Genomic DNA, 16,599 nt, shown 5'->3' with positions numbered 1-16,599 from the left:
GAGTTAAGCAACCACGGCCCCAAGTGTCAATTCTCAAAGCTAGCTGAAGGCCCCGTTCCCCCTCAAACCCCCCATGACAAAATGAGACACAATGGACAAACTTGCTTAAGTATATCACAAGGTTTATCGTCTTGCATCCAGAATTGGAGTTATCTTGAATAAAAGCGTGCTCTCACCTCACACTGTAGGACAAACTGCTTCCCTCCTTTGATTCGTAACAAGATGCACTTCTTGTCTTTTATTTGCGTCTCTTCCACCGAGACAATCTGCTCCATCGTTAGCAGGTTTTGCTGTGGAGCAGAAAAGGAGAATGAAAGGAAAAAACGTTAAAAAAATGCAACTTTTAACACGGGGCTCCAAGGAACAAGTGTGCTGGACATTTAGGGACAAAGCCTTTCAAACCAGTCCTAGGAAGCATTGGCTTCTGGTTGACCTGATTTAACTGGAGTGTGCCAAGAGTGACAGACCTCTCAACAGGGGTCAGTCTGAAAGCACTACTAGCAGAAGAACTGATCCACAAGAGAAAGCAGATGGGAAAGGAAGACCTCCAGTCCAAAGGGTCAGAGGAACTCCTTCAGGGACTGCACTCATAAGAGACAAGACAACACCAGATGGGAGCAAGGTTAAAGAGGGGTGAGCCAAAATGGAGTCTGGGGGCAGAAACAGAGCCAAGAAAGAAACAAAAAACACACACACAAAGACAAACACAAATGTTAGGTGAACACAAGGAAGCTAAGCATTGTTTGAGGATGTCTGATGAAATTTCCAGAGATGCAAACTATGAAAAGCCTTTTTATGGAAGAAGGGTCGAGTAAATCAGAGGGCTTTACAAAAAGCTTACAGTGGCTGTCCACACAGAGTAGGAACAGGAAGGACTTACAGTATTTGGTACCGTGGGTCCGTCTTGGGTGACTTGTGGTTGATACGATTGTATCACTGCCATCATACCAGCAGGTGATCAAAACTTTGGGTGGGGAAAGGATTTGCAAGGAGTTCTGGGCCAATAATGGCTCAGGGGTGGGATAAAAACCATGCAGAAGTTTTGTTAAGCATTGAGATATAGTGTCTGAATGTCCATGAAGCACATCTAGTGCACGCTGAAATAGGAGGCAGTGCTACTTAGTCACCTGCAGGACTGGACATCACTGAGCAGACGCGGAAGTATGGGACACGGCTGCTGAATGAACATGAGGGACGGGACAAAACGGCTTCTTCTGGTCTACAATATGCAAACCTTTCTGTTACCTCCCTTTTCTACAGGACAAGACAGAGTATCCCCAGTGATGCACCCCCAAAGCTAAGCACACAGCCATAGGATCCCATCACTGGAATGCTATCGGCCTGAGGAATTCTTACCAGTTTACGCTTTTTATAGACACTCCAGGTCTCCTAAACAGAAAAACAGAAACATGTCTGTCGTATTGATATTTGACACTGGGCTACTATACTAATGACAAGGAGCTGTGAGTGGCACATGAGCACAAAATCAAAGGGAGAAGCTGCTCACACCCAGTGCCTCTGAGTGTTCAGTGTCTGGACTGACCAAAGGGCTTCTCCTTTAAGTCCAAACAGTGTGCCAGGAAGGAGTGTGCAGCCCTCTGTACCCATTACCTGAAATAATTAGCCGTGCTTGCTGTCAGTACAACGTCATCATCCCAGGGCAGCTACTAAAACCTGCTCATTAGTGTACTGCTATGGGTCACAAAGTCCACATCATCAAAGGATAAAAACCTGCACTTACCCTTGACTCGCCTTCCCCTCTCCACTCTACACGATTTGGAAATAAGTAGAAATATCGTCGCTGCCACTGGGTCAGGAAAGGGTTCCCCAACTTCAGCATGTAGCCATGCATAATGCAGTCTTTCCCTAAAGCGTAGTCTGAGAGAGGGCAAAAGGAAAAAGGTAAAAGGCGTGCCCCCTCACATGAGCCCCACCACCCAGCAACAAGTCTGGAGGATTCCGAGGCCACACATCCGAGTCTGTACAAGCTCTGGGACGGTCCACTTGCTCACCTTCCTCATGGCCTAGCAGCTTGTTCTTCGCTCGCTTCCTTGCTTCATTCTTGTCTGTGTCAGCATTGACTGCCTCATACACCGTCTCTGCCACTTCCTGCTGCCAGCGCTCGGAGATCACCAGAGGAAAGTTTTTATAGAGCTCCTGATCGCTGTCCAGCAGCTGCAAAGCATGAACAAGATCGCAGTGAAAGTTAAGACAGAGAGATAAACTAAAGATAGACTGAAGACCAGCACGAGACGGCACAAAGACTAAAATCTTGAAGAGAAGTAGCTACAAAATTGACACAAATGAGGAAACTGAGTAGGCCATTGGCAGGCAAGAAGAAACACAATTGGGCAAAAAAAATGAGCACCACAATGGTTTTAGACACAAGTGATAGTAGTGGTAAAAAAAAAATAATGGGGGTGCAACAAAATCCTCCTTACCTTGATGCCTTTAGTGTCCTCTTCATCAAAGGAACCAATGTCAAAGGCATCCGCAGCATTCACCTCTCCCCGTGGCGGAATCAGAGGAGGTGCATACTAAACAGAAGATGATGCCATTAGCAGGGAAGAAGGTGCTAACCAGACAAAGCTGGGAACTAGCGTAGTGCAACAACACTGCTTTGATAGAACAACTCACTTTTTGTAGATAGACCTGCTGCCAGTCAATTCCCTTGAAGAATGGGTGTTCCTTGACTTCGTGAGCCCTGGAGAAAAGTCAGCTGTTAATCTACATAGGCAGTGCTACAGAAAGTGTCTCCAGTAACGTCACATGTGATGGCACACCGATGAGGTATATCTCTACCCGCTCTCATCTCTGTTTCCAGAGTGGACTTCATACAAATTTGTCTTCATACACCATGTCTAACCACCAAGAAATGTACTGGGATTTATTTGTTCAAATGAATCAATGCCACCTGAGCATCTCCCACAGCGATGGCGTCCACACTTCAAAACTCTTAACACCAGCTAAGGTGGTCACAGAAACTGAACAAGTGTGCAAAACATTCAAAAGCTTGGATCTCACAAGTGCCTTTGATTTAGAAAAACTGAAGTGAACTGGGGAGCAGCATATCAGTTTGGCATTTTTTGGTTGCACAATGTACTCAAATTACAAAGATGAATTCTAGACCAATATGGGAGAGAAGAATTGGAAAACTAAAGCCAAACGCCAAAGAAAGCATTTTAAAGGTCCCAAACACTGCCCAAAGTGGAGTTGCCACCAGATAAGCAGGGTGCTTGCAGCTTCACCACAGCCTCACTTCTGACCAAGCCCACTGTACCCATCGCTGATGGTGAACAGAGGTTATGAACAGAAGCAGTGCTAACAGACCTCGACAATCTCCTTCTTGCCTTGTTATGAAGGGCACATTTTCGGACACTTTTTAAACTCCCAATCTCAAAAAACAAAATGTCATAAGTCAATTTGACTATTCAAAAAGTCTTTTTACGTCACTGCCAGAATTTCTTATGATTGACTCATTAACATCAACATCTAATGTGTAACTGCCGTGGCAATCTGCATGTGCAGCCTAGCAATTTGTTAGCTTCCCCTACTGCCCATATTCCCAAATCCAATTAATTTCCTGTGATCGTACAAGGTCTCGATCTGGGAAACACCCTGGCTGAGCTTTCTGGGTTACTACAGCCCATTTGCTTACAAATGTCCTAAACCCAGCAGTTAACTCCTGAATATAATAAAGGGCACTTCTTCTCTGTTCTCTCACCTTACACCCAAGGAGAATTTCTCTAACCACCTTCCATTAATAACTACTATCAGTCCCTCCAGTAAACTACAATCTGAGCAACTCACCTTCACACGACTCCCCTTTGCAACTTGGGCCATTCTACACTTCTCTCCTCATAATACCCTGGCCACTTCTGACTAATCTCCATTGTCTCCCTCCAGCGATCAACACTGTTCACCTCCCCACCCACTACAATCCCGTACCCTTCACCTCCCGCCCATACTTTAAATAACCACGCAATCACCAATACTTACCCACGGCCTAAACAGCCAAGCCTCTTAGCCACATCACGCTGAAGAAGCCCCTCCAACAAAGACTTTAGCTCTGGGGAAAAGGAATCTGGCAGCTCAACATTCTGGAAAACACAAAGACACAACACAGAAATGAAATAATAATGTGGGAAAAGTTGGGACTCCAGTAGACAGGCCAAGGCCAAGAAAGAAAATCTCCTGAATGACTTCTAAGGTGCTAATTATTACTAGTCTGGAGTCCCCAACACCAACCTCATCTCCGATGACCTTTCGTTCTCAGTCGTCACAGAACCCAAAGTTCAAAGCATCTCTCTTACCGCCCAGTACGCCTTTCCTTCATCATCATCAGAATATCACCATAAGGTGTCTTACCACCCTTACAGCACCACTGATGTAGAAAACATCAGACAACAGTCCACTACCTAAGACCTGCCAGATACTTACCATTGTGAGGGTCATCCGATCAATTTCGTGCTTGTCTTTGGTTTTGTGCTGCCGGAAGGGACTGTGACTGTAATGGGGGACAAATAAGAGAGGATTTAAAAAAAGGTGCTTCATTTGGCTTTACAAAAAGCCAACACAGACTGCCGAAGGTTTCCAGGGCTTTGTAACCAATTTCAGTAAATTCTTAATTTTTTTCAAACTCCAAAACAGTGAAGCACAGGTTAAAGAGTCTAGCTTCTCCATGAAATCAAAGGCCTGCTTCTCAATCTCATGGCTTTGAAGTGGCCAGTCAATGACTCAAGTTCAAGGGCCACAACATCAATCAACAATCCCCTGTGGTAGTCTGTTGTGTGACCAGCCAAGCTTTGGAATCTGTTCAGCTGCCCTTTTATGAGGGACATCAAAGGCAGCCGTGATGCTCTGAGCAGGCGCAGCGCGTCTCTGGGGTTTGGTGCTAGACACTAACGGAGATGTTCAATAGTGATAAATGCTAAAAATTCTAAATGGAGATGTCCTCTGTCAGGCAGTATAGTTTGAAAATTGAACACTTCACGCTGTCATAGTGTTGCCACTATGGGTATCAGAAAATGACACCTTGCAGAAGCAGCCAAATCAATTGAAGCCTGGCTGTCATAATGGGCCAGAGTGTCAGAATACCCCACACTTGCCCCCATAAAATGTCACTTTCAGGCAATCAAAGGAATGTCAGTAACCTAAGAGCACAATACAGAATATACACTTAGAAGACATTCTCTATTTCTGGTGGAACATTCATCAGCAGTGGAAAAAGGCCTTTCAGGTACTGGGAACACTATGTCAGCTATGAAGGCAGAAGAAGTTCAATTTCGCAAAAAATATATGAATAGACTAGTGCCTGATCTTGGATGATGAATGTATATGAAGTTCACAGATTATAAAAATGAAGTCAAGACAAAACATGGTGTGTCTGGAAATCTCTGTGATGAAGCAAAATTCGGTTTTGATGTGTAAGGTCAACATATTTGAAATGCCATGGCGTTACCAACAAATTGACAGCCCTAGAACAGATATTTAGGGGCAGGATGAAACTCTGAAACCATGCCACACACACTAAAGACACAGAAGACTACACCGTAAACAGCAAATCCAGCTGAGTGACAGTCACTTACCCTCGAAGAAGTTTGAAGAGCATGCATCCCAAGGAAAACCAGTCAGCACTGCTGTCGTACGCTGTGCCTTTCTGCAGAACTTCAGGAGCCATGTACCCATGCGTCCCCCTACAGTTACACAAAACGCTGTTTACTTTTTTGGTCCATGTAACTCCAGGCCTGTGATTCAGTGGAAATTCTGAAATTGCCGTTTACTATTCCATAAAAATATCAAAATTACTCAGTCTATTTTGCTTTCTGTGGGGGCTGAAGTTGTTTTGTTTACTACTTTTGATTAGTTCATGCTGTGCATTTTTGTACAATTCTAAATGTAAAATATGCAGGTGATTTCATAATGGGTGACAAATTATAAATGATATTTTATACAAACACAGCTCTAGAAACAGAAACATATGATAACATACTTATAACTAGTACAGTGATCCCTCGCTATATCGCTTCGACGTTCGCGGCTTCACTCCATCGCGGATTTTAAATGTAAGCACATCTAAATATATATCATGGATTTTTCGCTGGTTCACGGATTTCTGCGGACAATGGGTCTTTTAATTTATGGTACATGCTTCCTCAGTTTGTTTGCCCAGTTGATTTCATACAAGGGACGCTATTAGCGGATGGCTGAGAAGCTACCCAATCAGAGCATTTATTACCTATTAAATAAAACTCCTCAATAGATATGCTTCCTGCGCGGTGCTTCGCACATTTAAAAGCTCTAACAGCCCATATTGATTTGTCATTGTTTGCTTTTCTCTGTCTCTCTCTCACTCTCTCTCTGACATTCTCTGCTCCTGACGGAGGAGATGTGAGCAGAGGGGCTGTTTGCTTAGAAGATACGGACGCGCCTGTAAAAAATGCTGAAAGACTACCTTCACATTGATCCCTTCATTGCGGCCGCTTTATCGCGGTGCTTGCATACTTAAAAGCACAACAGCCCTATTGATTTTTGATTAAAGTAAACAATCTCTCTCTCTGACATTCTCTGCTCCTGACACGCACCTTGAAGAGGAAGATATGTTTGCATTCTTTTAATTGTGAGAAAGAACTGTCATCTCTGTCTTGTCAGGGAGCACAGTTTAAACTTTTAACTAAAGGGTGTTATTTCATGTGGGCTCTAATAATGTTAAAAAACGTATTTAGAAGGTCGTAAACAGGTTTTCAATGCTCTAACTGTGAAAATATTAGATTAATAAATAAAGAATCCTACTTTGTGGAAATTCATTTATCTGTCTGGAGCTGATTAACAGCGATAAATGAGGGTTTACTGTATAACTGTGCGCAGAATATTTATAAACAGCTTAAAATATATAAAAATAACCATACAAACATATGGTTTCTACTTCTCAGATTTTCACCTATCGCAGGGGGTCCTGGAACGCAACCCCCGCGATCGAGGAGGGATTACTGTACATGTTATAGAGAGCTTTCAAGTTTACCACAAGGACTGTCCCCATGTCTATTAAACAAACAAAATGGCTACTGTTTAAGAGAGAGAGCCATGTGCTATAGATGTAATCAAACACAATTTGGAAGAGACACATTGTCTAGAACAGGGGTATCCGCACTCTCTGGTCCTGGTGGGCCGCAGGTTTTCATTCTAACCATCTTCTTAATTAGTCAGCCGTTTTTGCTGCTGATTAACGTGTCTTGCCTCAGTTTTAATTGACATGATTCAGACCTCTTAGTAGTTTCTTTTTCCTTAATGAGCAGCCACACAATGAGACACAAAACGAGCCGCCACATGACCAGTTAACTTGAAAATAAAGATATGTGAAGGTCTCGGTCATGTTTGTGTTCTCAGGTCACCAAAACATATTGCTGGTGGTCTTAGAAAAATCAGAAAATCAATAGTCTGCTATGGCAGAACGAGAGCAGAAACAAGTCTTGATATTCAATAACAGCTTTAATTAAAAGCAAGGATTGGCTTCTCATTAAGGAACTGGTTGGAGTGAAATTGGCTTGAGTCTGACGTTTCAGTTTAGGTGGTCATCTGTCGGCTCGTTTCACATCTAATTTCTGTTTGGATGCCATTTAATGAAGAAACGAAGCAAATCAGAAGACTGAATCCTTAAAAACAGGGCTACTAAAATGAAGGAAAAATGAGTTCATTAGCAATGAAAACTGCTGGCTGATTAGGAAAAGGGTTAGAATGAAAACCTGCAGCCACTGCAGCCCACCAGGATTGGAGTTGGACACCCCTGATCTAGAAACATGACACTATCAAAAAGCTATTTTTTAAATAAAAAGTCATGGCAATTTTTTTTTTTTTTTTTTAAGAACTTGTCAGGATTTCAGACACACACCTGACAATGACCATCTTTCTAGAAGGTCATGCAAAGAATTCTTACAAATTACAACACCTTAAAAAAATACTGGTGCTTGTTTTTTATGCGACAATTATTTTTACAGATGCAAAAATATGTATGTCTTTATGAAAAACTCTGCATTAATTATGACATAGTGGGATTAAAAGAAGACATCTGAACACGGGCTAGGCATTGCAGGATGCACTAAAGGCCCCCTTAAGTGAAGTATTGTATAAAAGACTTGTTTATAATCCCCGTCAACAGAATTCACTGCATGCAACTGGGATGGACAAATCAGAGTGGCAGCCCTAATTGCAGCTAGTCAAGGATGTTTTGAGTAATGAGTAGTGGCCATTAGATGCATGAGTTGCCCGAAAAAGGAGAACTGTACCCCCAAAATCTAACATTAATTACTATTCATACTACCGTGTTTAACAAACAATAACAATTACTGGATGTTGACTCAGCCTTTACTTCCTGCCATATTAAATCAGGATGATCTGGTTTGCATATAAATGACAACTTTGGCTAGTTCTTTTACCCAAAGGCTACAGAGTGCAGTTAACCACCAGAGCCATAAACATCATACTCACACACTGGCATGTGGCTTCTTCTTTGAGAAATCACAGGCTAGGCCAAGGTCTGAGATCCGTACATGTCCGTGCTCATCCAAAAGGATATTTGCAGGCTGTAAGATAAGACAATCAGCGAAATGAAAGGAGGTACTCTCAAACAAAGCTGCAATCTGATCATTCAGAGACCAATTCAAACAGTAATCACATGCCTTAAGGTCTCTGTACACCACAAACCGATTGTGCATATGTTCAAGTCCCAGGATGATCTCTGCTGCATAGAAGCGCATCTCCTTCTCAGAAAACACACCATGCTGAGAGAGATGGTAGTGCAGGTCTCCTCCTGGAAATCAACATAGACATCAGAGTGACTACCAGCTCTCGGTAACATATACTGAAGGAAGAAGGAGCCCACAGTGAAGGCATAAAGGGTGATAAATTGTCAGAGAAAAGAGAAATAGTCAGAGAGCTGCAAGGACAAATCCCAAGCCAGAGAAAAGAGATGAGACAACTGTGACCAGACGAGAAACAAATGATAACACCTCGAAAGTGAAGACCGTGACCACAAATCTTTACACAGCAGATAACCCTAAAGTTATACACTCACCATTCATGAGGTCAAGGATGAAGCAGAGTTTGTCTGGAGTGTGAAAGGCATAGGTCATACACACAATGAAGGGACAGTCCTGCAGGGGGAGACATGATAGTGTGAAGCAGGTCATTTCTGGACAGCAGACTTGTGCTTCGGCAACTACACATTGTTTATCAATAAGATGGTCAGGTCATGAAAACAACAAGCAAGATGCCCCCATTACTGGAATCATAAGTAACTATGATTAAACCAGGGGTTCCATCAGTCTTATCAGCATTCAGGCAGAGGCCAAACAGCCACTTGTACATACCCCTGTACTGACAAGAGACAGCATGATCCTCTCATTCAAAGCCAGTGTCTCGCCTTGCTTCATTTTTATTCTTTTTTTGTCCAGACACTTCATGGCATACCTACAAAGAAAGATAGGCAATTCAAATTCAGCAAGCGCAATATACAGATTTACTAAAGTATGCAACAATCAACTGAAAATACACGATTGCAGGAAGAGCAAAGAGAACAAAATTCCACAGGCAATCTTACATTTTTCCAGTGTCTGCCTTTCTGCAGCCGTAGACCTCCCCGAAGCCACCTCGGCCAATAATTCTGTGAACGCTGAAATCGTTCATTGTCAACTGGGAAGTGAAACAACACAGCATTAGCTCAGTGAATATACTTGCACAAAGACTAAGAAAGGAGATACCCACATGCCCACCAGTAGGTCAGCTTCACAAAGACAAAACATCTAAAAGTATACTGTGGCTGTACAAAAATAAATCAAAACGTTTTAGTATTAGGAGGTCGTACTGAACTGTCGTAAAGAAGTTGCATTTGTGAGTATAAGATCAGCTTGTCTTCTTTTATTACTAGGTGGCATGCAATTCTCTTTAAAAGAGTAGGGGGAACTGTACTATCCGAGTCGTAAACAGTTGCTTTTTGAGTTCCAGGATAAACTTATTACTAATTAGAGTGAATGTTACCGGCTAGGTGGTATCCCATCACTGCTCCAGCAGGCCAATAAGATGGGGCAGGCTACTTATTATTTTCTTTATAAACAGGAGTCATACCAACTAAATCAAACTTTATCGTTTGACTCAGAGCAAACACCAGACTTCACACGTCCTCTTGATTCTCCAAACGAGGACAGAATGCCTGTTAACAATTACTGTTCTAAAACTGTCCTGACTAGCTCCATCAGAGCTTTTTTTATTAATTACATTATAATACCAGTACTAGCGGTGGCACTCAAGATCTGCTCATTAAGGAAGAAACAAGCAACTTACATGTATGTTCAGCTCCACATTCTTCCACTGACAAAAACGAGTGAATTTGTCACTGTAAAGAAAAAGAGAAGCATCCAGCTCACAAGGGCCCTTAATTCCTGAGGCGCTTTTTAAGAACAGACTCTGTTTAGTTTTACAGGAAATTAGCACACTACAGTAATAAAACACAGTCACCTGCTGTGATCACCTACCTAAATACTAAACAGAACAATAAAATCTCAAACGCACACTGCACTTCAGGTTCTGCTGGAGCACAGAGTAGACATGTCATTTGACTATGGGCATACCTTTCAATGAACTTCTGAAATATCTTGCCACGAAGACTGTCACAGATCTCCTCAATGTATGGCTAAAAAACAAAAAGGGGAAGCATGCATATGTGAACAAGGTGTTCATCTACAGTATTTGCTGTACAGATTGTTCATGGTCTCCAACCAGGTACAGTGAGGAAGAAAAAAAAGGTCAGCTGTTAGTGCCAGGTTCCTGCGTGGTCAAGTACTGGTAAAGTTGTCTGGACCACCAACTGATCAGGTTCATTTGATGCAGTGGTTGCTGGTGTATATGAATGAACACAATTTCAGTGCCAGGTGTTGTGCTAGGCAATGTTTAAGGAGCTAAGCAGTAGGTACGCTTAAGTTCCTGAAAGAATTCTCTGGGCAAGGCACTGGTGTATAGGATTTAAGGGACTTATTGCACACAGGGCTTTATATTTGAGTTGAGGGACACAGAAGATACCAATAAATGGCTCAGATGCTCCGACACTTGACAAATCCACATCTATTCCTAAACCTCTGCAGACACAGAGTCCCACTTGGTAATTGTACAGTGTCACTGCACTTACTGTAAAAATTCTAATTGGTAAACATTTTGCTTCTGTTATACTGCAACAAGAGACATGTCCAGTTATCTACACATCATTAATGTCAACAACTGTTACACCACAACTCCAAAAGGAATAGTGGCATCAGTCCTGCTGACAGCATGGACACTACAAATAGACAGAGATATGGTTATGAAAACTGACATCTCCAGAACATTTCTACAGCGTCCCAGCTGACACTGAGCAAGTCTGGGGTCCACACTTTACTAACCACCGTATCTCATTTTGAAGTATGGCCTTTTCAGTGCACATACTGTAGGACTTACAGCTTTCAAATGCCATGTAAACTGCTTTTTCCTTAAGTAAGTATGCACTTTTCATGAATAGTTTCCTTTATCATTGAATTTATTAAAAGCAACTAACACTCCATACAAACAAGTCAAAGATGTAGGAAAGAGAATCCTTTTTCCCAAAATGAAAGCTTATTCTAAAATGTTACTAATTAGACTCTGCCAGATTAAAAAAAAAAGTTCTTAACAGATCCTCTATGTGAAAATCTGATTTTTTCCAATTTCAAATAGTATATAACATCAGTTACCCATCAACTTAAAACAGGTAGGCTAAAATTATTCCAGATGAGCAAGATAAATCTATGTGCTAGTAGTGAAGTAAAGGCAATTACAGTTTGTCTGTCCTTCTCCACTTTAAGCCCATCTGGGAGTCCACCAAAAACAGCTATTAGTGGATTAGGAGGGATTGGGACACCAAGGATGTCTGATAGGCACTTAAAGAGTTTAGTCCAGAATGATGTTAATTTGGTACATGCTGCCCAAGACACACGACTAAATGATGCTGGAGCTTGATTGCAAATTTTGCAGGTTGGATCTTGCCCTGAAAACATTTTGGACAATTTTAAAAGAGATAGATGTACTCAATAAGTGATTTTAAGTTGAATAATTGTATGCTTTGTGCATATGGAGCTAGAGTGAAATCTATAGGCTTTTCACTCCTTTTCTGAAATGTTAAGTAAGAGATCATTTTCCCTCTGTACTCTGGAATCTCTGAAAAGAAGGGATTTTAAAATGTTTTTATATATTAAATACTGTCTGATCAATATTTATTCCGGAACAGAAACAGCTGGGAGGTGAGGAAAATTGGACAAATTTTGTTTAGCCAAGTTTCCATGTTGAAAATAATGGAAAAATTGTTGTTGATGGGAAGCTAAAAGGGAGTGTATCAGGTGACTACCTGTTGAAGCTCATCGAGAGAATGCCAAGAGTGTGCAAAGCAGTAATCGGAGCAAAGGGTGGCTATTTTGAAGAAACTAGAATATAAAACATGTTTTCAGTTATTTCACCTTTTTTTGTCAAGTACATAACTCCACATGTGTTCATTCATAGTTTTGATGCCTTCAGTAAGAATCTACCAATGTAAATGGTCATGAAAATAAAGAAAACACATTGAATGAGAAGGTGTGTTCAAACTTTTGGCCTGTACTGTACATTATTTTGTATGAAAATGTGCTATATAAATAAATGTTGTTGTTTTGTTGTCAAGAGGTTGAGTTCTGAATGCAAAGCCTTTTCTTATAATGTGCCCTTATTTGGGAACTTGGCATGTTCTTGATCTATTCTGGTAATTTCACTGATTAACTCTGATGCCTTCTTAGTTTCCGATTTATTTTTGTGGGGGAGATATGAAATATTATGTCCTCTAAAAAATGCCTTCAGAGTTTCCCAGAGTATTCCTCCAGAGACTTTTGGTGATGTATTTGTCTCTAAAAAAATTAATTTGCTTGGATATAAATTCTGTAAAATTGTCATCAGCTAAAAAAAGTGGGATAGCTGTGAGATGAGTATGTGGGGTATAATGATTTGAGCTCTATGATCAGAGGGGCATGGTCAGAGATCATAGTGTCGTACCTGCAGGATTTAATCGTGGGAAACTGTACTGGTGAGAAGGATAAATATGGTCTTGTGGTTGGATTTATAAGTTATGATCAATTACAAACTGTGTAATTGTTTAAGCATTGTTAGATGTTATCGCTCCTGTAGCAGAAGACCTATCCAGGTCTGGATTTAAAACACAGTTAAATGTCTCTGGCCATTTTAAGTTTATGAGTGTTCATATTAGGAATGGAATTCAAATAAATTTTTGAATGAAGTCTCTATCATCCATATTGGTTGGGAAGATATTTATCAAAATTACTTTACAATTAAATAAATTACCCATAACGGTAACATATCACCCTTCAGAATCAGATACTACATTTGATACTACCAACAAAATTGTTCTATGTATTAAGATTCCCACAACTCTAGTTTTTCTTTGTATAGCTGGAGTGGAATATTTGGCCAGTTCAATTTCTTTGCAACTGAAACAGATCCTTGCTTAATAAGTGGGACTCCTGTAAAAAATACTATCTTGGGATTTAAATCTGTTTGGTGAGAGAATATTTTCTTTCTCTTTAATTCATGACTGAGACCTTTGACAATCCAACTCACAAAGTTCACCGTTTGGTCACAGAGACATTGCTTCTGAGCTTTTGTTGACATTTTGTAGTCTTAAATTAAGGTAGTACATTATTACATAAGATAGCTTTTTACCAGGAGTTATTGCTATGTTATGTTGGCACTTACAATTCTGGGGTAAAAAGGATAGATTAGAAACAGCTTGTTCTCTTTCTCTCCCCTTTCCAATTAGAAATATTTGCACTCCATAAATGCATCAGTTCACAATTGTGACAACTCTACTCATGGTTAGAGGCACATCACATCTCCTAAATTAACAGAAATGATTAAAAACAGAGCTTTGGGGACCCAAAAGGCTGTAAAGATTTCACTTTAACCATCTTTTTCTTCACTGAACTTACTATGTTAGATGGCTTGCTTCTACTCTTAGTAAGTAAAGTTAAGAAATATGCATGTTTCTGAAATGTTCCATGATGTACAGTATGTTTTCCTTTATATACAAAACTTGATTATAGCATCAGGGCTGCAAACAAAATCCAAGTATCTCAAGGAATATAAAGTATCTGAAAACAGCAGCCAGAAATGCAATGATCAATTTGTCAAGGTAGGACCTTCATAGTGCCAGTTTCACAAAGACCTCTGGGCTTACCTGAAAGAGGCTTGGTGGTACTTGTTTCTTGGCAAGGTTGGTCTGCACATGGTCTACAGCCTTCTTGGAAAAAGGCTACAAGAACAGAAGAAAATGTGTTACATCGAAGTCAACAAGCAGGCTCTACAGGAATGAGAAAGCAGTATACACTATTCACATGAGAGCAGGACAGCAGCTCCTTCATGATGTATTTATCATAAATCTGACGACTTCTGCAGAGACGCTCCTCCTCCGAGTCCAGTTTCTCATATTCCTTAATCTACAAAACAGAAACAAAAGAGGACTGCAGTAAAGTGGACTTGGCTGCAAAACACAGCAATATAACAAAGTACAAAGACAGCAGCAACCGTGAGCAGTGCTAATAGCGGGTACTGACCACAGGTCATCTGTGGCAGAGCACTGACCTGACTGAAATAAAGTTCTCATCAGAGCTACGGTGCTAAAGTATTAGTGTCTTGTGCTTTTTCTAGAAGATCACAATGCTACCCGAGTCACATTTAGCAGAAGGCCATGCAACCACTTAGATGACACTTCACCAAGCTGACATTTAAAATTTTCAGTTTCACATCATGAAAAGGTGACAGCCCCTTCGTTCTCAGAATCAAACTGATGAAAGCCTGTCGGAAGGAAAACTTCTTGCACCTGGTGCTTTGAGTGCCAGGTGCATGGACTCGTGCCTGGCCATTTGAGAGGAATTCCACTGGGAGTTTGGTGCTTGAATCGTGTCACAAGTTTCTCTTAGCCACAGCGGCTTGTGTTGCCAAGGTGACCTCGAAGCCACATTGTAAAAGTAAATATTGACCCAGTAACATTTTATTTGAGAACAATTTATCTCAAAGAAAATGCAATCCATAACATTTTAACGTTACAATAGATCAATTTATTACTTTAATAAAGTCTTCCATTTTCTGCCCATTGTCTTACACCTCTAAATTCTATTACCTAGTACTTAAATCTACAGTTTATACCTTATTCAAAGGAACTCCTGCTCTAAATATATAGTCTTTTGAAAATGTTAGGCCACTCTCTTTCAATTCAATGATTTTACATATCACAATATAACTATCAACCAGCTAGTCATCACCAGGTCCAAAAACCCTCGGGCGATATTTTGCATTAATAACCTGAAGTAAGTGTTCTTCATAAGTGTTCATTGCCCCCTTGGGTCATACTGAAGTAAGTCTGGCCCAATCATCCTTATATTACTGCTGCAGTTCATTAATGTTTAAGGCATTGCGTCCCACACAGCTCTCTTAAGGTCCCACACAGCATCTCGAGGGAGCTAAGGTCTAAGAATTGACTTGACTATTCCAAAACTTTGTTTTCTTTTTCTGCCAATAAACTGTATATTTGCTAAAGTGGTTGAGATTACTGACCTGTTGAAAAATTTAATTACAGTCATGTTCTTGCTGTGGTACAGATGACTTCACATTGTGCTCTAGAATACTCAAGTATAAAGAGTAGTTGATGTTTGATTCAATGATTGTGAATTGTCCCGGTCTTGGGCTAAAGCAAAATCCCATGCTATCTCGGAGTCTGCTTGATGGTTGGTACATGCTTGTGGTGATGCACCATAGTAGGAGTTCACCACATACTGCCTTCTGGTAATCACACAAACAAGTCCACTTTGGTCTCATCCATTCATTAAAATATTATTTCAGCGGCATTAAGGTTAATTCAGATTTGCAAATTCGTGCCTTGCTTCCATGTTCTCTATGCTGAAAATGGCCTTTCTCCCAGCTACCTTTCCATAAAAGCTATACTTATTCAGGGTTTGTTTGATGACAGACAAGAAGTGTAATATTTACAATGCTAACAGAAGCCACAAGATCCACTATAGTTTCAGATTTTGCACTCTTTCCATAATTTGTTCTGATCTTTGGATGAGCAGCTGAGATGCCCATTCATGGGAAGACATTCCTGAACCTTCTAAATGTGTAAATAGTCTTTCTCACTGTAGAATTCAAAGCTTCAGCTTGGAAATGCCCTTATAATGGTTCCCAGATTGAAGAGTAGCAGTAATTGTTTTTCTAAGGTAACTGCAGGTGCCTACTGTGTTAACATATTCCAAGGACAAACCTGGCTGCTCCAGATTAAACTGACAAAGGTCCTGCTTTTATATTGATGTATTACCAATTTCCAGTCCACAGCTTGGCAAGGGCCCCTGATAGAGGCAGCACATACCATCTTTAAATATTGCACCCACTTAATTCACAAGGAATCAGTAACTGTGTGGCTTATTTGTTCTTAAAAAAATAATGAGAAAGTCAAATCTGCTGTATTTTGTTTGTCAATAGGGGGGAAGTTTAATGAATTTTAGGACT

At 40.7% G+C, this 16,599-nt stretch overlaps 1 protein-coding gene across 1 annotated transcript in view; it reads right to left on the bottom strand.

Moving 5' to 3' along the window:
* Positions 1 to 16,599, bottom strand: part of grk3 (G protein-coupled receptor kinase 3) — a 36,792-nt gene that overhangs the window by 1,083 nt on the left and 19,110 nt on the right. The window contains exons 4-20 of the mRNA XM_039771729.1: positions 14,433 to 14,534; positions 14,276 to 14,350; positions 10,623 to 10,684; positions 10,336 to 10,387; positions 9,596 to 9,687; positions 9,366 to 9,465; positions 9,071 to 9,149; positions 8,676 to 8,806; positions 8,485 to 8,579; positions 5,589 to 5,696; positions 4,441 to 4,507; positions 4,000 to 4,100; positions 2,638 to 2,704; positions 2,442 to 2,537; positions 2,013 to 2,175; positions 1,742 to 1,878; positions 177 to 290 (exon numbers count right to left, since the gene is read on the bottom strand). Coding sequence (XP_039627663.1) covers positions 177 to 290; positions 1,742 to 1,878; positions 2,013 to 2,175; positions 2,442 to 2,537; positions 2,638 to 2,704; positions 4,000 to 4,100; positions 4,441 to 4,507; positions 5,589 to 5,696; positions 8,485 to 8,579; positions 8,676 to 8,806; positions 9,071 to 9,149; positions 9,366 to 9,465; positions 9,596 to 9,687; positions 10,336 to 10,387; positions 10,623 to 10,684; positions 14,276 to 14,350; positions 14,433 to 14,534 — 1,641 coding nt within the window. The remainder of the gene's footprint in view (positions 1 to 176; positions 291 to 1,741; positions 1,879 to 2,012; positions 2,176 to 2,441; positions 2,538 to 2,637; positions 2,705 to 3,999; positions 4,101 to 4,440; positions 4,508 to 5,588; positions 5,697 to 8,484; positions 8,580 to 8,675; positions 8,807 to 9,070; positions 9,150 to 9,365; positions 9,466 to 9,595; positions 9,688 to 10,335; positions 10,388 to 10,622; positions 10,685 to 14,275; positions 14,351 to 14,432; positions 14,535 to 16,599) is intronic.

The sequence above is a fragment of the Polypterus senegalus genome, chromosome 12 (genome assembly GCF_016835505.1).
Source record: "Polypterus senegalus isolate Bchr_013 chromosome 12, ASM1683550v1, whole genome shotgun sequence".
Taxonomy (NCBI): domain Eukaryota; kingdom Metazoa; phylum Chordata; class Cladistia; order Polypteriformes; family Polypteridae; genus Polypterus; species Polypterus senegalus.
Note: the sequence above shows the minus strand (reverse complement) of the source record. Positions and strands in the feature narration are given on the sequence as shown.